The sequence below is a fragment of the Amphiura filiformis genome, chromosome 4 (genome assembly GCF_039555335.1).
Source record: "Amphiura filiformis chromosome 4, Afil_fr2py, whole genome shotgun sequence".
Classification (NCBI taxonomy): Eukaryota; Metazoa; Echinodermata; class Ophiuroidea; order Amphilepidida; family Amphiuridae; genus Amphiura; species Amphiura filiformis.
The window spans coordinates 51,917,420-51,935,557 of record NC_092631.1 but is presented as its reverse complement, the minus strand read 5'-3'; the positions used below and the strand labels follow the sequence as shown (position 1 = coordinate 51,935,557).

General features: G+C 36.9%; 1 protein-coding gene across 1 annotated transcript; it reads left to right on the top strand.

The window, feature by feature from the left end:
• The first annotated feature begins 5,686 nt into the window (after positions 1 to 5,686).
• On the top strand, positions 5,687 to 17,440 carry LOC140150255 (monocarboxylate transporter 12-like). Its single transcript, XM_072172257.1, has 5 exons — positions 5,687 to 5,905; positions 6,806 to 6,992; positions 8,648 to 8,788; positions 15,584 to 16,417; positions 17,331 to 17,440. Exons 1-5 carry the CDS (start codon positions 5,900 to 5,902, stop codon positions 17,438 to 17,440), a joined length of 1,278 nt encoding a protein of 425 aa, XP_072028358.1. The 5' UTR covers positions 5,687 to 5,899.
• The last annotated feature ends 698 nt before the right edge of the window (positions 17,441 to 18,138 follow it).

The window sequence follows — 18,138 nt, the reverse complement described above, 5'->3', positions numbered from 1 at the left end:
TTGCTACTGCAATCACTATGGACCACAATGACCTCATTCCAGTGGCATATTATCAATAACCTCAATTAAACAATCATAGTGCAAAATTTGACCTTAAGTTGCAGAGTATGAGTTTTTGTACTCACATTTTCAAAGGTCATTCAATGAATGCACAAATGTATTGGGGTTAAAGAACTGTGCCCTGATAGATGAGCATGTTGTAGATTCTTCACACTGTAAACAAGTAGTTCATGTGCAAACATTTTCAAAACATACATAATTAGAATGGTCAAATGTCATCGTCTATCGGGTTCTAAGAGGCGGTAAACTGGTTTAAACCATACCTGACCATACAAAGGTCACGGTTTATTTGGTGTTTTTAGAAGTCCATTAATTTTGTATTTTAAACAAAGAATATACGCACAACATTTTATCCCGTGCATATCAGAAAACAATAATAAAATAAAATCCAAGCATATTGTGGTTTTATTTCTAAGCTGGGCATACTTTTAAGCAAAACAGTTACGAAGTAAATCTAGCAAGACCGAAATTAGAAGCTTTTTGCAAAGTCAAGCCAAATAATGGGCCACCGCCGTAGCGGGTGCCCCAAAAACGGATTTTATAATAAGAATTAAAGTTGTTTACGTGCATATAGGCTCCTTCACAGCCGGTTTCTGTCGTGTATGTTTGCGACTGAGCCATAATCAGACTGGGTTGCCAGGGACTACCAGGACAAAGTATCCGTTTTTGACTATAACAATGTAAATATGACCTTGAAGCTCTGGATTTGGCCTCTTATCAGAGCTTATCAGTATACTGATAACATTGCTATAATTCGAAATCTGAAATCAACACTTATTTTGTAAACAGATACTGCTCTGTGGTTACTTATGGATGGAAACTTAGGAAATTGCTATTAATGAAATAGTTAATATATTAAACATACATTTTGTTTTTTCAACGATGGAAATCCGTTCACAAATAAGGTTTTTAGGAACCATTTGACATTAAACATTTTGAACCATCATTGCTCTATGAAAAAGGATACAATTGCACTTCTGCTGACCCAGGCTACTGATAAGCTGCAACAAGTGTGACCACTAATTCAACAATAATAATGAGCATTAATAATCTGAGTGACCATTCCCTGATCTGACCAAACAAGGAAACAAGCTGGGTATAAACAGTGCAAGCCACTACTACCATCAATAATTGATGTTGGGACTGACACTAGTCGTCAGGGGGAGGGTAAATACCAGTAATTGGGGTAGATTGTAATTACCAGTAAACTATACATTGTGAATAAATATATCTTAAATAAAATACCATGGTTTTAATGGATTTTAACTGTAATTTACTAAATATTGGTAAATGGTAAAACACAGAAAAGCTAAAAGCCAGGGGCTATTTTAGGAGAAAAAAGTCACTGCACGTCGGCGACTGGGTGTTGGAGGCAGAGGCGTAGGTAGGGACCCCTCATCAATTTTCCTATGGGTTTTTAAAAAATTTCATAATATACTTGATACCCTCATCACCAAAGGCCAAAAAGGTAGCGAGCAAAAAGCAAACATATTTGTAATGCTTTTTCTGTCAAAAAAGGTTCAGATTTAGGCATTTGTGGGCGTAGCGAGCGAAAAAATTGAGTTCTTCATACCTTCTTCGTCAAAAAAGTCCCAAAATTTTGGGAAAATGTCCAAAAAGGGCCCCTTTTTTCAAAATCAGCCCCAAATAAAACCTGGCTACGTCCATACTCCCCACGAGTTTTGGAGATTTTAATTATAAAGCAACGCTAGCCTAAGGCTAATCTGCAAACAAACCTGCAAATTACTCTTGTTTACTTTTATTTTGTTCCTTTTTGAATACAGTAAAAACATCACCCACGAAATAAACAATCTTCCGCTTTCACTAAAAAGGTTACCCTAACATTGAATTTTAAAAAAAGCCCAACAAAATGATTTAGGGGGAAAATCACTGCAGTTCAACGCTTTGCGCACTTGCAGGAATTATAGGACTATTTTTATTGGCAAGATATCAAAGCTGCGAGCTCAAACGAGCGGGATCCAGGCTATTTTAAACTTTAAACTTTAAACACATATCTTCAATATGTTTTATACTTGTAACGCTTTCAAAACTATAAGATTTTCAACACACTTCTAAACACCAAATGATTAACACATCAAATCATTTGTGTATATTTTATTGCGTGTGAACTAAACATCTTAGTGTTTAAAGTTAAACACAATATAGACGTTTAGTTAATAAGCATTGTGTGTAATCTTTTGTAATAAAATTCATTTGCAACTTTACCGAATTTTATACAATTTGCCGATATCTTACTGCACCTTTGCGTCACTTAAGTTGAGGAATTTACAAAAATGTTGAGAATTTACATGACTGCGTGATATTTTAAGAAATTGTAGGCATCTGTGTGCATTTTAAGCAACTATGCAGAGTTTTTATGTGTTTTTGTATTATGATTGGAATTTTAAAGCGTTATACTACATGAATAAACCGGTGATCAAGCTGCAGCTAGTTAAAAATCTTTTCTGATAATTTTTTATAGACATTGTAGTTTTATATTGGCACATGTGTGTATTTATGCAACTTTGCAGACTTTTTATTCGTTTTTGCATTCTGATAACATTTTTAACATAATACCGTTCGCTTCACATTAATGTACCAGGTGTGTACTTTCATTGAGCTGTAACTTTTTATCAAACATCCATCGTATGACAATAAAAAAAATTAAATAATATTAGACAATAAAAAAAATTAAATAATATTAGACAATAAAAAAAATTAAATAATATTAAAATATGACTGTAAAATATCGAGTCATATTCGCTTTAAAGGAGCATTTCGTGATCCGCAGCACTTTTCTCAAAAAAAGTTGAGATTTTGAAAGCTCTGGCTACAAAATGTGTATGTACAAAAGATTCTTGCAGAAATTCGTTTAGCAACAATATCTACAAATTTGAATTACGTTCGGTTACACCAGAACGAAATTACAACATATGGAGACTTACAATATATATAATCATGCATAACTCGCAAACGCAAAATCGGAATCAATTGACATTTTTGGAATAAGCTTTTTAGTGGATATCTACTTTAAAATGTCATAAAAAGAAGATGCTAGGATCACAAATACTCCTTTAAAAAGCAATATATACCCCGGATACCCCACAACATGTATAGAATGCTACAGCGACAATAAAACGTCGAGTTTTATAAACCAACGTTGAGTTCAAAACGATGACGTTGAGATTGTAACCAACGCCGAGTTTGTAACGCCCAGTTTTATTCGCGTTCAGAATTTTAAACGTCGAGAAGCGCTCTCTATAGTTTCTCAACGTTATCCTTTCATAAAACTTAATGGCCGCTGTAGCATTCCATAAACGTGCAGTGCCCTTTTCCCCTTATAATAGCCTCTGGATCCAGGGAGCCGCCTAAGATCCCCTGGTGAAGTCGAAGGCCAACGCCCCTGGCGGGGGTCCAGGGGTTAGCGCCCCGAGCTCACGAGTTTTTACATTTAGGCCTTTTCAAGGCATCGGACCGAATAGTTTTCCAGCACTCGTATTCATGATTTATATAACTTTTTGAGTTCGTGATAAAATAAAATGTAAATGGGTAAACATAACAAAGTCGGTTCGCTACCTGCGCGAAGCCCAAAAAATGGCATTTTAATGCTAAAATGAGCTAAAAACTGGGTTAAGGGTACATGCCCATGAGTTTCATTCAGGGGCGTGTTTGTAAAACGGCACAGCGCATTAGTAAAAAGAATAAAAATACTAAAATTTTCACCGGGGTTCGAACCACTGCCAATTTCACTGAATGCTAAAGATGCCTATGCTGTGCCACGGTGACTGTGGTTAATATTCGGCGATTTTCAAAGATATACATATCAACACGTTTCTAGTGTATTGAAAATCATTTTGATTTTGATTTTGGTAGGAATACGGTCATAGAAAGACATATGACTCTACTTGTCTGTTTGTTTTGCATTTAATACAAATTAATTTTGATGAATTGAACTGGTACAACTCTTAGCACTCGTGATAAACGACGATTAATTTAGTAATAATAAAATGAAAACGCTGGGTCATTCACGACGTCATTTGTAATTTATGTCAAAACCTGGGGAGGACCACACACATCCGTGCTGCATGTATACGTGCTCAATCGATACTCAATGATCCAGACAATAGCGTTTGAATATACCGCCCTGCTTGACACATCTTGTCACTTGCGGGAAGATATACTATAGGCCTACCCTAATAGCTTACAATAGATACCCCACCGTAAATAGCTCTGTTCGTTATCTCGCTGTGCTAGTTTATACACGCAGCGTACGGACTTTTGAACCATATTTTGTTCAAAAAATGATAGGAAGGACTGTTTTCAGCTAAAATGTTGGTTATCAGCAGATGCTTAATGATACCGGGAAGTGTTGCAGAAAGGTAAGCGTACTCTTTATTTATTCAAAATATGTATATCAATAAATTTAAATTTGAAATCCAAAAAGTAAATGTCAGGTCAAAATTCTCACCTTAGAATTATTGTGAAATAAAATCAAACCAAATTTAGGCTCCGCAAACAACGTCCAATTATTCCCATTGGTGTTTGCTACACGTGCATATAATAAATTATGATTTGGGGCTAATTTGAGAAGAGTTAATACCTCGAGTTTCAAAATACACCGAGTGATGTTTTTTGATCAAAAACATCGACAATTCAAGACTCTGTAAAAACAAATCAAGAATTTTCTGGGATAATTGCAACTAAGTGCAATGAAAGTTATGATCTAAGCTACCAGATGCATCATTAATTTCCTGACTATGATATTTAGTTGTGGGAAAAGATTACTTTAATGTTTTGGCGGGATTATTTCCCGCCAAAAATTTCAACCAAAAAGAGCATGTAGCCTTAATCTCTCTCTCTCTCCTCCCATACATGCCATAGCGTAGCTTTTTTTTGACATGTGGGAAGGGGTTGGGAAAAATGTCTAGTGAAAGTATAGTGAATCCCGCACCTTTTGGTGACATAAGCTAACGGTACAAATGCGCGCGGAACGCGTGAAATTTTGTATTGAATTGTTGAAGCTAAAATGGTCAAATAGGCCTATGATGCAAAAGTAGAACAAATACGTGAGTAGGGCGCCGCAAACCTTGGTTATTGCCCCCAGAATCTACGCCTGTGCCTTTTTGTTACGAATACCAAGCGTTTCCACACCCCCAGCCCATATAGCACGCACGTTGGCAAATGAAAAGCTGCCAGACCTTGTTTAGGTTGTAAGAACAAAGCGTGGGGTGACGATACTAGCGGTTTGCAAACTATGTGCATAATATGCACGAGGCCTTTGAAAAGTTTTCTAGAAACATGAGGAAAGGGGTGATTAGGCCTAAATGTTATGTGCGCACAGCGCAAAAATTTTACCTGAAAATGACCATACTGTAGGTGCTATTGAAACATCCCTATTGAGTTTGTCGAATTGCATAAAAATATTTTAAGCACGGATTTTTAATTCTCACTGCACGGAATTTTAATCTCACTGCACAAACGTGCCAGGAGGCACGTTAGTGTTGCTTTTATGCACAAACAAACATCACCAAAGGCAATTCTGATGAAAAGCCTACAAAATGTATACTTTTAATGTTGCCAAATAGAAATCAGTATCACAGCACTTCTACAGTTGCATGATGTTGTTTATGTATATATTTTCATTAATAATTTAATTATTTTAACATGGAAAAACAGTGGCATGATCGACGGGAATTATATAAATACACACGACCGCGAACCTGGTGAAAATTGTTTGTATAACCTGTTATACGTTCAGAGACCACGTTATAAGATTATCGGATATTATCTGCCAAGATTCAACGGATTGTTCAGTATTCTGTGTATATTGTGAAAGGATATGGAGGTAAGATAATCGTACCGTTATTTATTTTAACATAGACTATGCCATAGTCGATTTTTGATAAATAAATATATGTTATTTAATCATGATGAACGCATTCAGTTGAACTCGAAATTATACCGATATTTATTACATCAAAATACTAGTAAATGGTTATGAAAAAAGTTTATATAATTATATTAGTGACAGTAGCCTAACAGTAGTGTATACGTAGGCTTATTGAATGCAGCATATAATGGTACTTCAATACTGAACAATTCTGATTTTAGAATCTACCAGTTTAATAATCGCGAAAGCCCGAGTTAAAAATCGACTATGAACATTGCATTTTTAACAGGACTTTGACCGGGGACTTAGTCCTTAATTTATCAATTCAATTTAACCGCAAGCCAATGCCTGTACGTACAAGACGCGCTCATGCACCTAGTACACAAAGCGCCGCAGAGTTGTGTACGATGTAGCAGAAAAGGTAGTAATCAATGGTAATGGTACGTGTCCGGAGGATTTAAACCATAACGAGATCTGGGCGACCAATCACAAGCCAGATCCATTTAAAGATGCATTACATCATGGCCAATTTTAGTAGGCCAGAAATCCGACAATCTCATCCATAGACAACCGTGTTAAACTTGCTAACCGCAATCGAAAGTAAGTAGTCCACTTGGGAAGCCAACAAACAGAGGGAGTACGGTGACTAAAAAGATCAGATGTGAAAATCTATCAATTGTGCACAAATTAATTAAATCAGAGTTTTAAGAGTATGCACAATGGGCAAGTGGACTACGGAGAAGTCTAATTTTAACTGGACATCCATAAGTAAGATTTGATGTAGAAGGAGCAAGCCCGGGATGAGGGCGCCTAATTTATTGCTCATAATTATTTCCATCATCTCTTATATTTTAGCATTCAGAACTTAAAAGCGTACGGGGATGGATCGTTATAGCAAGCAGTTTTCTCTTCACATTTTTTCAATTGGGAAGTTTCAAAGCTCTCGGCGTATTCGTGCCAAAATTTGAAGAGCAGCTAAGTATCGGAATTGGGGCGATCGGCAGTATTGTCAGTTTTTGTGGGGCACTTCGATTTCTTCTAGGTAAGATAGATCACACATGAACCACCATAATGAAGCACTGATGCAAGTCATTTTTAATTGCGGTTATCAATTTAAAGCCATAATGTACGATCTTATAATATGAAATTGGTTAATTGTTTTCCAACCTGTTTTTTGTTGTTGTTTTTTTTGCATATTTGTAATGTTTACACATGTTTCAACTTGCACCTTAATGCATGGAACACAGCGACTACAACAGGTTAATATTTTTCCCAGCATGAATCACGTGGAATTGTGATAACACAGTAACACCATCAAGTGCCACTTGACAAAATATGCTGAACTATTAACTATTATAGGCCTATACTCCGTTGTTGAGCGATGGGCGATTGGCATTTCACCAATAAGGTAGCTCGCCCTTTCCGAACGCAAGAAAAGGAGTCCGATCTGATTGGCTAGAAACCGATAGCTATCGCTCAGTGATGTAGTACAAACTCAGCTGTAGAGATGTATTCTATTCCATTTTCTACAGCTAGTGCTAGCTGTCAGCAGGTGTGTCTGAACATGAAGGTAGTAGACACCCGAGTTGTGCCTGCTGCTATCATATAATTCATATGGCGGTGGCATATCCTTTTGATATTCAAGCTTAGATCTGGGAATGCCTCTGAATATATCCAATTAGTTTTTCTTTTATTGTATTGAATCCCCCGTCTGCGTCTTGAAAGCAAAAACTGGCAAATAAAAATCGAATTTTCTTAGTAAGTAACGTTAAAAGTGTAATGAGCATGTGCAGATTGTGATTTCAACAGCGGAACATCTGTATATGCTTAGTGGAAAAGAAACGCCTTATGTATATATCGTACAGGTGTTCATACAGGTACAGGTGGTGTGTTATACTTTGCCTGGAGCGCGCAGCCCTTATCTCGAAACTATTAAATCACGGCGGAACAAAATCGCCATGCCTTACTGTTGAACAACTAATCGATTCGCCTGCTGTCATGGCAATTTCTGACACGAAGTTTTAAAGATGATGACGCTGTGTGGAATCGACCAAATTCGTTGTCTTTGTATGTGAACAGAGCAAAGTTCGACATAATGTCATAATTATGACTTTATGTCCTCCCATAGAACTGCATGTTAAATGACCAAAATAACCAGTGGGGTTTCTTTCACTTTACCTTGTTATTTCATCTTAAAATGGATAGCAACCCTTCCCGGCATTTATTACTAATATTATTTCAACATTTTGAATAAAGAATAACAGGGCGATGGGTGACACTCCTTATATGACCTGGTCTATAGTCATATTGTGGGTATTTCCGGGGGGTATTTTTACCATTAAATATCTCGAAAGTAAAAACAAAAGTGCGGTCCTAGGTGGTGTCAAATGAAAGAGAGAAAAAAAGTAAAGAAAGGTTCTACTAATAGCACCTAAGTTGCACCTATTTTGGGGTATTTTTCAAATTAAACATCCCCTGGTTATGTTAAATGAAAAGGTAAAGAATACAATAAAAATAAAACTTGTATTCTACTTCTAAAAGTCAAAACATCTAGCTAGCTGGGTCTAACTTTGTGGTGCAACAACCGCTCTAGTTTTAAATTACATCTTACATTTCAAAGTATTGATAATTTGGGTGTCGAAATTAAATTACTGTTATGATTACATTAGCGTTATAATTCCTCCTGACTTTACACAGGTCCTTTGCAATACAGACTAGCTAATGTGGTAAGCGCCAGGGTTTTGGCAATGGTTAGCGGGATTTTAACAGGCCTCGGATATATCTGTTCAGCGTTCTCAACGTCAGGAATTACCCTTACTCTTTCAATGACCCTTCTGAGTAAGTATAGTTATGATGAGACAATATTGTTGTTGGTAATGGTGGTGGTGTTTTTTGGTATGTTAGTTGCAGATTTGTAACGGGTCATGGCTCAAGACTTTACTTTTCAAAAACGAAATTATTTAATAACTCAGACAGGCTAAACCCCGGGGCTGAACGCTAGTCAGTCGATGCCTATTGTTCAACAAGACCGACTCAGGCACTTAATTAGGCGCTTGAAACGATCGAATTCGGTATTGAAATAAGCTATTTTTTTAGTTTCACGCAATAATTAATTTTCTCGGTCAAATGAAGTTTCATTTCTTCGGTAAATGTCAGAAGAAAACTATAATGCTTGGTACTGTATATTTTTTTTCAAACCCTGGTGTTAAACTTAGGTGTGAAATTTAGGCTTCTAGTGTAAGATTTTCGATTTTCACAAGCTTCATTTTGCCCCGCGAGCTTTTTCTGGGGTTAACATTTTGCTTTTCAAAGTAACATAATTCGCTGACGAAAGATATTTCCCAACTTTCTAAAGCACGTCATAATGGGCTATATGTCATAGTTTTGTCAGAATTTTGGTTTTGATTGCACCATTTTTCAATTCCGACTACCAATTTTGTCAAAATCAACTCGCAAATGTACCCATGGATGGATGATTTTGCAAGCCACAATAGAAAATATTTCTGCTGGTTATATTATAACTGGTTGCACTGGTTGGACATTTTGGGAGTCGCAAGTGGAAAAAGGTGAAATCAAAACGGATATTCTAACGAAACTGTAATATATAGACCCACACGATGTGCCTTACTGAGGTCGGAAATACCTTTCTTTAGCGAATTATATTAGTTTGAAGCGCTAAAACATGAATTCCGCAAAAAGCTCGCGGGCGAAATTAAGGTCTATAAAAATCAAAAATCTTACAGTAAAAGACACAATTTCATATCTAATTTTAACATCAGGATTTTTTTTAATGTATATACGCTCGTATATGTAAGCACTATGTTTTTAACTGACATTACTGAAGAAAAAAAATATTGTTTTATATTTGACTGGGAAAATTAATTTCAAAGCAAAAAGGGTATTTCTGAATTATGCTGATTTCAACATGTATCGATCGACTTTTTGCGCGACTGTGCATAACAAAAGAAGCTGTGACCAGCGTTCAGAGTGCAGATTTGATCCAGGAAATTGATTTGAGGCAGGAGGACCGCTATTCTTCTTTTAACGATGGCCGATTCAATGTTATTTTTAGGTATTACAGTAAAATTCATTTTAAACAAGAAATGTCTTTAAAAAAGACAACGCAGTGATTAAAGGAAACATGATGGATTTGCCTCGGTTCCGGAGCCACTGATTTAAAAGTAACAGGTTTTAAAGCCCATTCGGCGATTTGCTCATTTGGACGATCGTATCGTGAGTCATCAAAATTCAGATTTTGGTACCTTTGCATTGTCATAGATGTGCTAACATAGTAATTCAGCTGAAAGCGGCTATGTATTTAAGACAAAATTTCTTTGTACTTTCGCTGGGATCACTGAAAGCACTTAACTTAAGAGAAGTATAGAATAAATAATCTTTGAATGAAAACATGTCACATCTGAGACGAATAGTTATATTCGTCTCCGTTTAATGATTTTGTCACTGCAGGTTTGTCTTCAATGTTGTTAATGTTGTTAATTAATATTAATTGAAAGGTTTAGTATATTCATATAAAGACAAGTAATTGAAATAACAGGTTGCTGGAATGTTTTGTAACAATGTGTGATATCTGGCTTAGGGCCCAAGCCGCCAAATTTGTAATTGAGATCAAGGCAAAAATATGGTGTAGGGGCATATACAAATCATCAGAACTCTAGAACCAAGCATATTGAAGTATGGCGGTTGCCCGGTAGGGGTCACGCCCATTGTGGCATGTACACCATCCGCAATAAATAAAAACGCGTAAAACAGGTACTTTTTGTGGGTAGGCGCGATACGCGCGTTTCGTGTTTAGGGTGTAATAAACATGAAAAATTGGGGGGAAAGGTAGCAAAATTGCAATTGCTAATACGCGGAAATGAAATTTAGGGTATGAAATTTGATACAAGGAATCCCTGTTTAGGGTGTGAAACAGGCGCGTGTTACCTGTTTAGGGTGTCGTTTTTTGCCAAGGGTTAAATCCTTGTTTAGGGTGCTTTCAAAAGTTGATTATCGCGGATGGTGTACAGGCGACAATAGGAGTGCCCCCCCTCCGGGAAATGAATTGTGAAAAATGCTTCCTTTGTTCTGCATGATCAGATTGTGACATATTTAATAGGCCTACGTAACTTCTGGAATTTCACAGACTTTGTATTGGGTTCAAAGGGTTGCTTTTAAAGCAGTACTACACATAACTTAATTTCAATGGAATCACAAGAATGTGGTTTTTTAGTTTTCTTTAAAACAGCATTTTTGGAGTTATGATACTTTTTATCTGAGTAACAGGTTTGTAAAATATTTGAAACTATAATACTAACATAATACTAACAGTTCACATAGATGAACGCGCTTTACAAATCATGTGTGCACTGGTAATAGAAATAGGCGATGCACATACTAAGTACAGTAATAGATTTTTGTCAACTGAAAGCATATAGACCCTGTAAAGGTCTATAATTATGCTGAAAGCAGCATACAGAGAACGTACATGTCAAGTCCACTGTGTGAGAGAACATGCACAACTTACAAGGCCATGCGAATGTTTACCTTGGTGATGCTACAAGAAGCAATTAGTGCACTTGAGCTTGGGTTCATAAAAATCTTGATAACAAACTCGCAGTATGCACTGACGTGCTGACCTGGTCAAGTCATTTCGCATGGTAACCTTCTATATTAACCCCACTACTCCTTTAACCCCATCACAAAATGTTACGCCAGCCGTTATTTGCTGGTTTCCGATTACATCACAGTGATCACACGTTGTGTATAAAACGAGAAAATAAGTTTACTCCAAACCCGGAACCATGCCGATAACTCGCAATAAACAACCGGAGACAAAGACTTTTTCAATTCACGTGTCATCCATGCTGACCGTTTCACTTTATCTGAACGTTAACTTAATGTCCCGTTAAAGCAAAATATAGTCCCATGACAAACATTTCCTCATCATTCTTCATTATCTTCTTTGAATTGATTGTCAGCTTCAGTAGACCTATACAACAATTGTATACGACAATAAAACAATAAAACAATTTAACATGTCCCACAATTATTATTACTTGACATGCATAATTTATTGCACGTGTCTGCAACTCCATGTGCCTGTCCACGTGACTTTGACCATTTCACGTTTACTGACCTCTATAGCTCCATGTCCCTCCGCATTAAAACCATAACAAATAGTCCCATGACATAAATTCGTCATAAATACACGGTTATTTTCGAAATTCTACTGTCACTTTCATTGACAACAATGAATACAACAGAAAAATAAAAATGTCAGCGAAAATTTTACTTGACATGCATTATTTCTCAATCTAAAACAAATCTCTTTTCGATGACGTCATATCTCTATCCCTACCTTTATCGTGAATTAAGTTATCCAACTTTAACTATGCCTTGCGCGAAGTAAATTAGCGGGGCTAAACTTTTCGAACAAATACAATACACTAGGACATATTATTACACGTAATACAATATTTGCCATTTGCGACATGCCTGGACATTGCCAAAAACAAATGCTTCAACAGTTTAAATATATACGCATTATATCATCAAACGCAATCGTGCAACTTCATTTTACTGGAACTCTACTATCACTAAGTACGCCACAGCCTTATCAACGAACTTATGCATATGCAAATGAGCCCAATTCTATACAAAATTGACACCACGCATGCGTCTAGCTCAGTGAAGAGGCCAGAGAAAGTGTGTTTCTAAAACAGTATATTAAAATGAATGTTTTTTCCCAAATTATCGTACACAAACTCAACACATATACAACAACAATTTTACATAAGTCAATCTTGTTATACATAAAGCTACCAAACACAAAAACAATTTCCACAGTCACAATTATGTGTCAAATAATTATATGGAATCCGGGATTTTATCCCCAGCAAATTCCGTATTATATCCGCCTGCGGAAAAAACGGCATATGAAATCTGCACCGCAGTAAATATTTCATTCGTTATATTATGCTATCAATTTTTTTTATTGCCCATATATTGCAATACTGGAAAGCGAGACTGCATAGACGGGATGAAGTATTGCATTATCCAAGCATAATTCTTTTCAATGATTCAATCGAAGATTTACATCACATCATTAATTTTGCGTTGCGATTAAGTTTGCGATGACCTTCCTCAATTAGACCGGTAGCTACCAGTACTGGCTTTTCACTCCCTGGACTAATGATTTTAACACAAATTGAGCAAGTTTGAAATTTGACCCCTGTGTTGACCTTTGATTAACCCCTACGTGCTAAGGGCCACTTTGGGAACATCTTGTATGTGTTTCATCATCATCAGCCATTGTCGGTCCACTGCTGGACGAAAGCCTCAGCATGTCTCCGCCAGGTAGCTCTATCTCTTGCCTTGCTGAACCAATTTACTGTTCCCCAGTATTGATCTATCTCGTCTCTCCATCTCTTGCACTGTCTTCCCCGGTTTCTGTTTCACACCATCGGTCTCCATACAGTAATTGCTGTAGTCCATCTGTTGTCTGTTCAATTCCATTTCCTGTGTTTGGTTGTTTCCAAGATGTCTTGAGTCTTTGTTTGATCTCTAACCCATTTGTTTGTCTTTCTGTCTTTGTAGGTGATCCCTAACATGTTCCGTTCCATGTTGTGCTGTGCCGCTTGTAGCTTCTTTTCCATTTTTGCAGTAAGCGTCCATGTCTCAGCCCCATATGTAATAGTTGGAATTATACATTGATTGAACACTTTCCTTTTCTGGCATATTGGTATATCTCCTCTCATGATATTGCTAAGCTTTCCGTATTGCCTCCATCCAAGCTTGATTCTTCTCTTTATTTCCTGCTCTTGTCCTTTTTCCTTCAAGCTGAACTGCTGTCCCAGGTATATATATATTATATTCATTGACTTCTTCTATGTTGCAACCATTTACAGTGACTATTCTTTGCTGGACGAGGGGTCCTGTTATTATTTTTGTTTTCTGCATGTTCATCTTCAGGCCACATTCCTTGCTAGCTTCAGCGAGCTCCCTGAGCATGGTTTCAATTTCTTCCAGGCTTTCTGTTATGATGATTATATCATCTGCAAATCTGAGATGGTTGAACTTGATATTAACACCTTTTTCATCCCACTGAAGTGATTGGAATATGCTTTCCAGACATGCTGTAAATAACTTTGGCGAGATTGTATCTCCCTGTCTCACTCCTTTTTTGATGTTGATCTTTGCACTTTCTTTGTGAAGAGTTACTGTGGTTGTGCAGTTTGTGTATATATCTCTCAGTAGGTTTATGTATTTACTTTCTACTCCTTGTTGATGTAATGCATCCAACACTGACTGGGAACCTAAAAAAGTTGGTTTGGGCTCGTCTGGGGTGCAAAGCCAGTATTGGTAGCTCCCAGTCTATATCCTTCCTTTTGCATACAAGAAATGTATGAAAACATTCTGTGTGCCAAATGTACGAGCAGCACCTAGTTTAAGAAATGTTTAAGATGGTGGATATACAAACATGGCTTTGCAATTTTTAACTCGATAGCTGACATCAAGGTCATGCGGCCATTGCCTAATTTTGAGATATCCTTTATTACAGAAATATTTGGGAAATTCAGAAGGTAAAAAACAAGTTGGTATTAAAACGTAAACATTTATCTCCTGGGCAATGCTGGGTAAGACCCGTAAATCGCACTTAAGCTTAACGAAATACTTAAAGCAATATTATAACATTTTCAAACAAAATAGATTAGCATTTCTTTGCCATAAAATGTTAGCTTTTCCTGTCAGATATATCTCCGTTTATTTTTAAGCCGAACAACAACGGCAAAGCAAAGAAAATTGGAATTTACTACCAGCGCACATGTCGCCAATACGTACCACTCCTTCGGTCATGTTGTGGTACGACCCTTTGTTGTGTATATCACCGTCTCGCACGCCGTGTACGTACTGTATGTTATGAACATCGTGTATGCGTTCGACTAATAATTCCATCGTAATAATAAAGCGCCGGTTCCGGCGTTTTATTCAAAATCTCGGATTTTGACAAAACTACAGCACCTAGAGTCTAGATTTTTGCAGGGTATATTGGTTTAATAAAGTACAATTTAAATCATGTTAAAAAATCAATTTTAAATATTCAGTGAGGGCGTCTTCCTCAGCAAATGTTATAATATGGCTTTAACGAGTTAGAAATACAGCACAATGAAGAAAACATGGTTAATTAGTTATGAGCTCAGTAGATATTTTACTTTTTTTCTTACGATAGTCCTTGTATAAAGGGGCGTGGTCCGACTTTTCATGATCAGACCAGTTTTGTATACTACATTGCATTCGCCCTACCATTAAAACAATGTTTTAATGCTCCAGCGGTGAAGCAAAAACATGTATAACAATGCCCCGTGCACAATAGTACATGTCATACACTTCAGGTAAAAAAAATCGCCACGTTTTTATACCGCAAAATGGGGATGAGACTGTTGATCGGGTCACAACACTTCAAGAGATCGAGAGGTTGAAAAGTGCTAGAGATCTTTGGGGCGTTCGTTAGTATTCACTCCTGTGGATATTAAAACAGCAAATGAAAAACAGTATTCTCTTGTTTTATTAACCAATCCTTCTGAAAACTTTCTTTTAATCTTATTTTCCCTATATCTCGCTGTCCGCCAATAGGTTTAGGATTGGGTGTACCCATGGTAGCATACGTTAAAATTGCCAGACACTACTTCAATGTAAATTTTGCACTATATTCGGCGATAGCTTTCACCGGCGGAGCAGTCGGCATGATGATACTTCCACCACTGTCCGAATTCTTTATCCAGACATACGGTACTCAAATGGCTTTGGTACTTCTTGGAGCAGTGTCATTCAATCTCTGTGTTGGAGGAGCTCTCTTAAAACCACCTGATGAAACATTGACATCAAGGCCGTCATCGAGAGAGAACTATGAACAATTAGACAGCGATTGCAATGATACTAGTTTAGCGACTTCAGGACACATTGAAGCAATATTGCATACCATTCTTTCATGGTTTGGGGTTTCATTCATGAGAAAAAGACCCGTTTTAGTCGCTTATTATTCAGCCTTTCTTCTTTGGAATATATCCCTTGCGGGTTGGATCATATTTTTAGTACCATATACCATTGGTTTAGGTTTCCCTGCGCAACAAGCGTCATTTATGTCGACTCTAGGAGGGGTCGGTACCTTAGTTGGACGAATAATTATGTTTATTTTTCCCGATCAAAGTTTGAACTCACATCGACTTCAATTCATGGTGCTTTCAATAGGTGGAGCAGCAAGTTTATTTCTGTATCCGTTTGTGAAAGCATATTGGCTGTTAGCAACACTTTCATTTTTTGCTGGCCTGTTTCTTGGAACTCCACCTCCTGTCGCAATGGTAATGATAAAATGTATTGTTCCTGATGAGGGGGAGGACTTTGCTAAAGCCATTGGCTTATTACATATGTCTTACGGAATCGGAACACTTGTTGGAGGGCCAATTGTAGGTAAGTGAGAAACTTTATTAGAGTCGAGGCGAGGATCTAATATTTATAGCACCATTCGTACTCACAAATCGTGGTGGTTTGAAATAATTATAGACAAAAGAAATGCAGGACTTCATGAAAGTTCAAATGCAGCCATGCAAACCTTGTTTATTCAACCATGTGAATATTATAGAACAAGGTAACATTTGTTCAAGAGAACCACGCTATGACTTTTATGATTTTAGGATAATACAATAAAATTTCAAAGTACTATGCTCTGTAGTTACATACTTTTGCGTTAGATTGGAATAGAGAGTGCTATAGGGTCCACAACTTATAAGATACCCCTAAATACTTTTTTTAATAAATCTAAAAATATTTGAAAAAATGCAAACATGTAAAATGATATGGGTAGCCGATTTTGTTTTACACATATGGACCAAATTATAGCGTCACACGTTATTGCGTTCAGTCACAATGGTTCAGTTATGTACAACTATGTAATAAAGACCGTTTTAAACAGTGTTAAAAGTTGCATCTGAGTCCATAGGAGTCAGCTCTCAAACAATACAGTAGGCCAGGTCTATTCACGTGTTTGTTAATGAAAACCTGACTGCTATGGACTCAGGTGAAACTTTTAAACGGCCTCTTTTCTTACACAATTAACCATTGTGACTGAACATGTGTAAAACAAATAGGGATATACATATCTTTTTATATTTTTACATTTCGTCCAATATATTTTGTCTTATTCTACAAAGGATTAGGGGGGACCTCTAAGTTGTGGACAGTATAGTATCTAACGCAATGAGTATTTGTGTAAGTAGAACTTTGTAGAGCTTAACAAAGTTACTGAGATATGACGCTTTGCATTGTTTTTACACCATTAAGTTTTTGTCATCACTTTATTATTCCGCCATTTTCCTTAATACAGGTTCAATCTTCGATCTCACTGGAAGCTTCCACATTGGGTTCTTCATAATGGCAGCATTGGAGGCTTTCGCAGCTGTTCTCGCAATCGCCAAACCAAAAGCTGAAACATGATAGTGTCATCATTTGGTTGTCTCTTAAAATTAAAACATATGTGAAAACATATGTGATCTATAAATTCAACAGGGTAACCTACTCAACTAAAGTTGATTTTCAGTAGGGCTTGTACAAATGAAAACAACAAGTATTTAGAATATATTATATAACTCATACAAAGATACTTGACATTTGACGGTACAGTATAACAGATGAATCGTGATCATATGAAAATAATTTATTGTTGTGATGTATTAAGTCACAAAACTAGCAGGTGATAAAACCGAAGTTCAAACTGCAGCCAAAGACAAACATGGTTCACTGAAAACAGCCCCAGAGGAAGTAATGAAGTGCTGGGAGGAATACTTCTGAATACAGAATTCCCCAGAGACTGTAATATATGCCCTTTTCAATAGATGAAGTTGAAGAGGCCATCAAGAAGCTTAAAAACAACAAAGCGTGTGGTTGGGATACGATCTCAGCAGAAGTGTTAAAAGCAGGAGGACCCATGTTGAAACAAATGTTGAAGATCATCAACACTGCCTGGGCTGAAGGAAAAATCCCTGAAGACTGGAGTAAAGGTCTAATAACCCATGTGCACAAAATGGGCGACAAACTGGACCCAGCCAACTACAGAGCTATTACCCTCCTGTCAATCCCGGGAAACGTATTCTGTAGGATGGTTCTTAACCGATTTCACCAGACTGTAGATAACC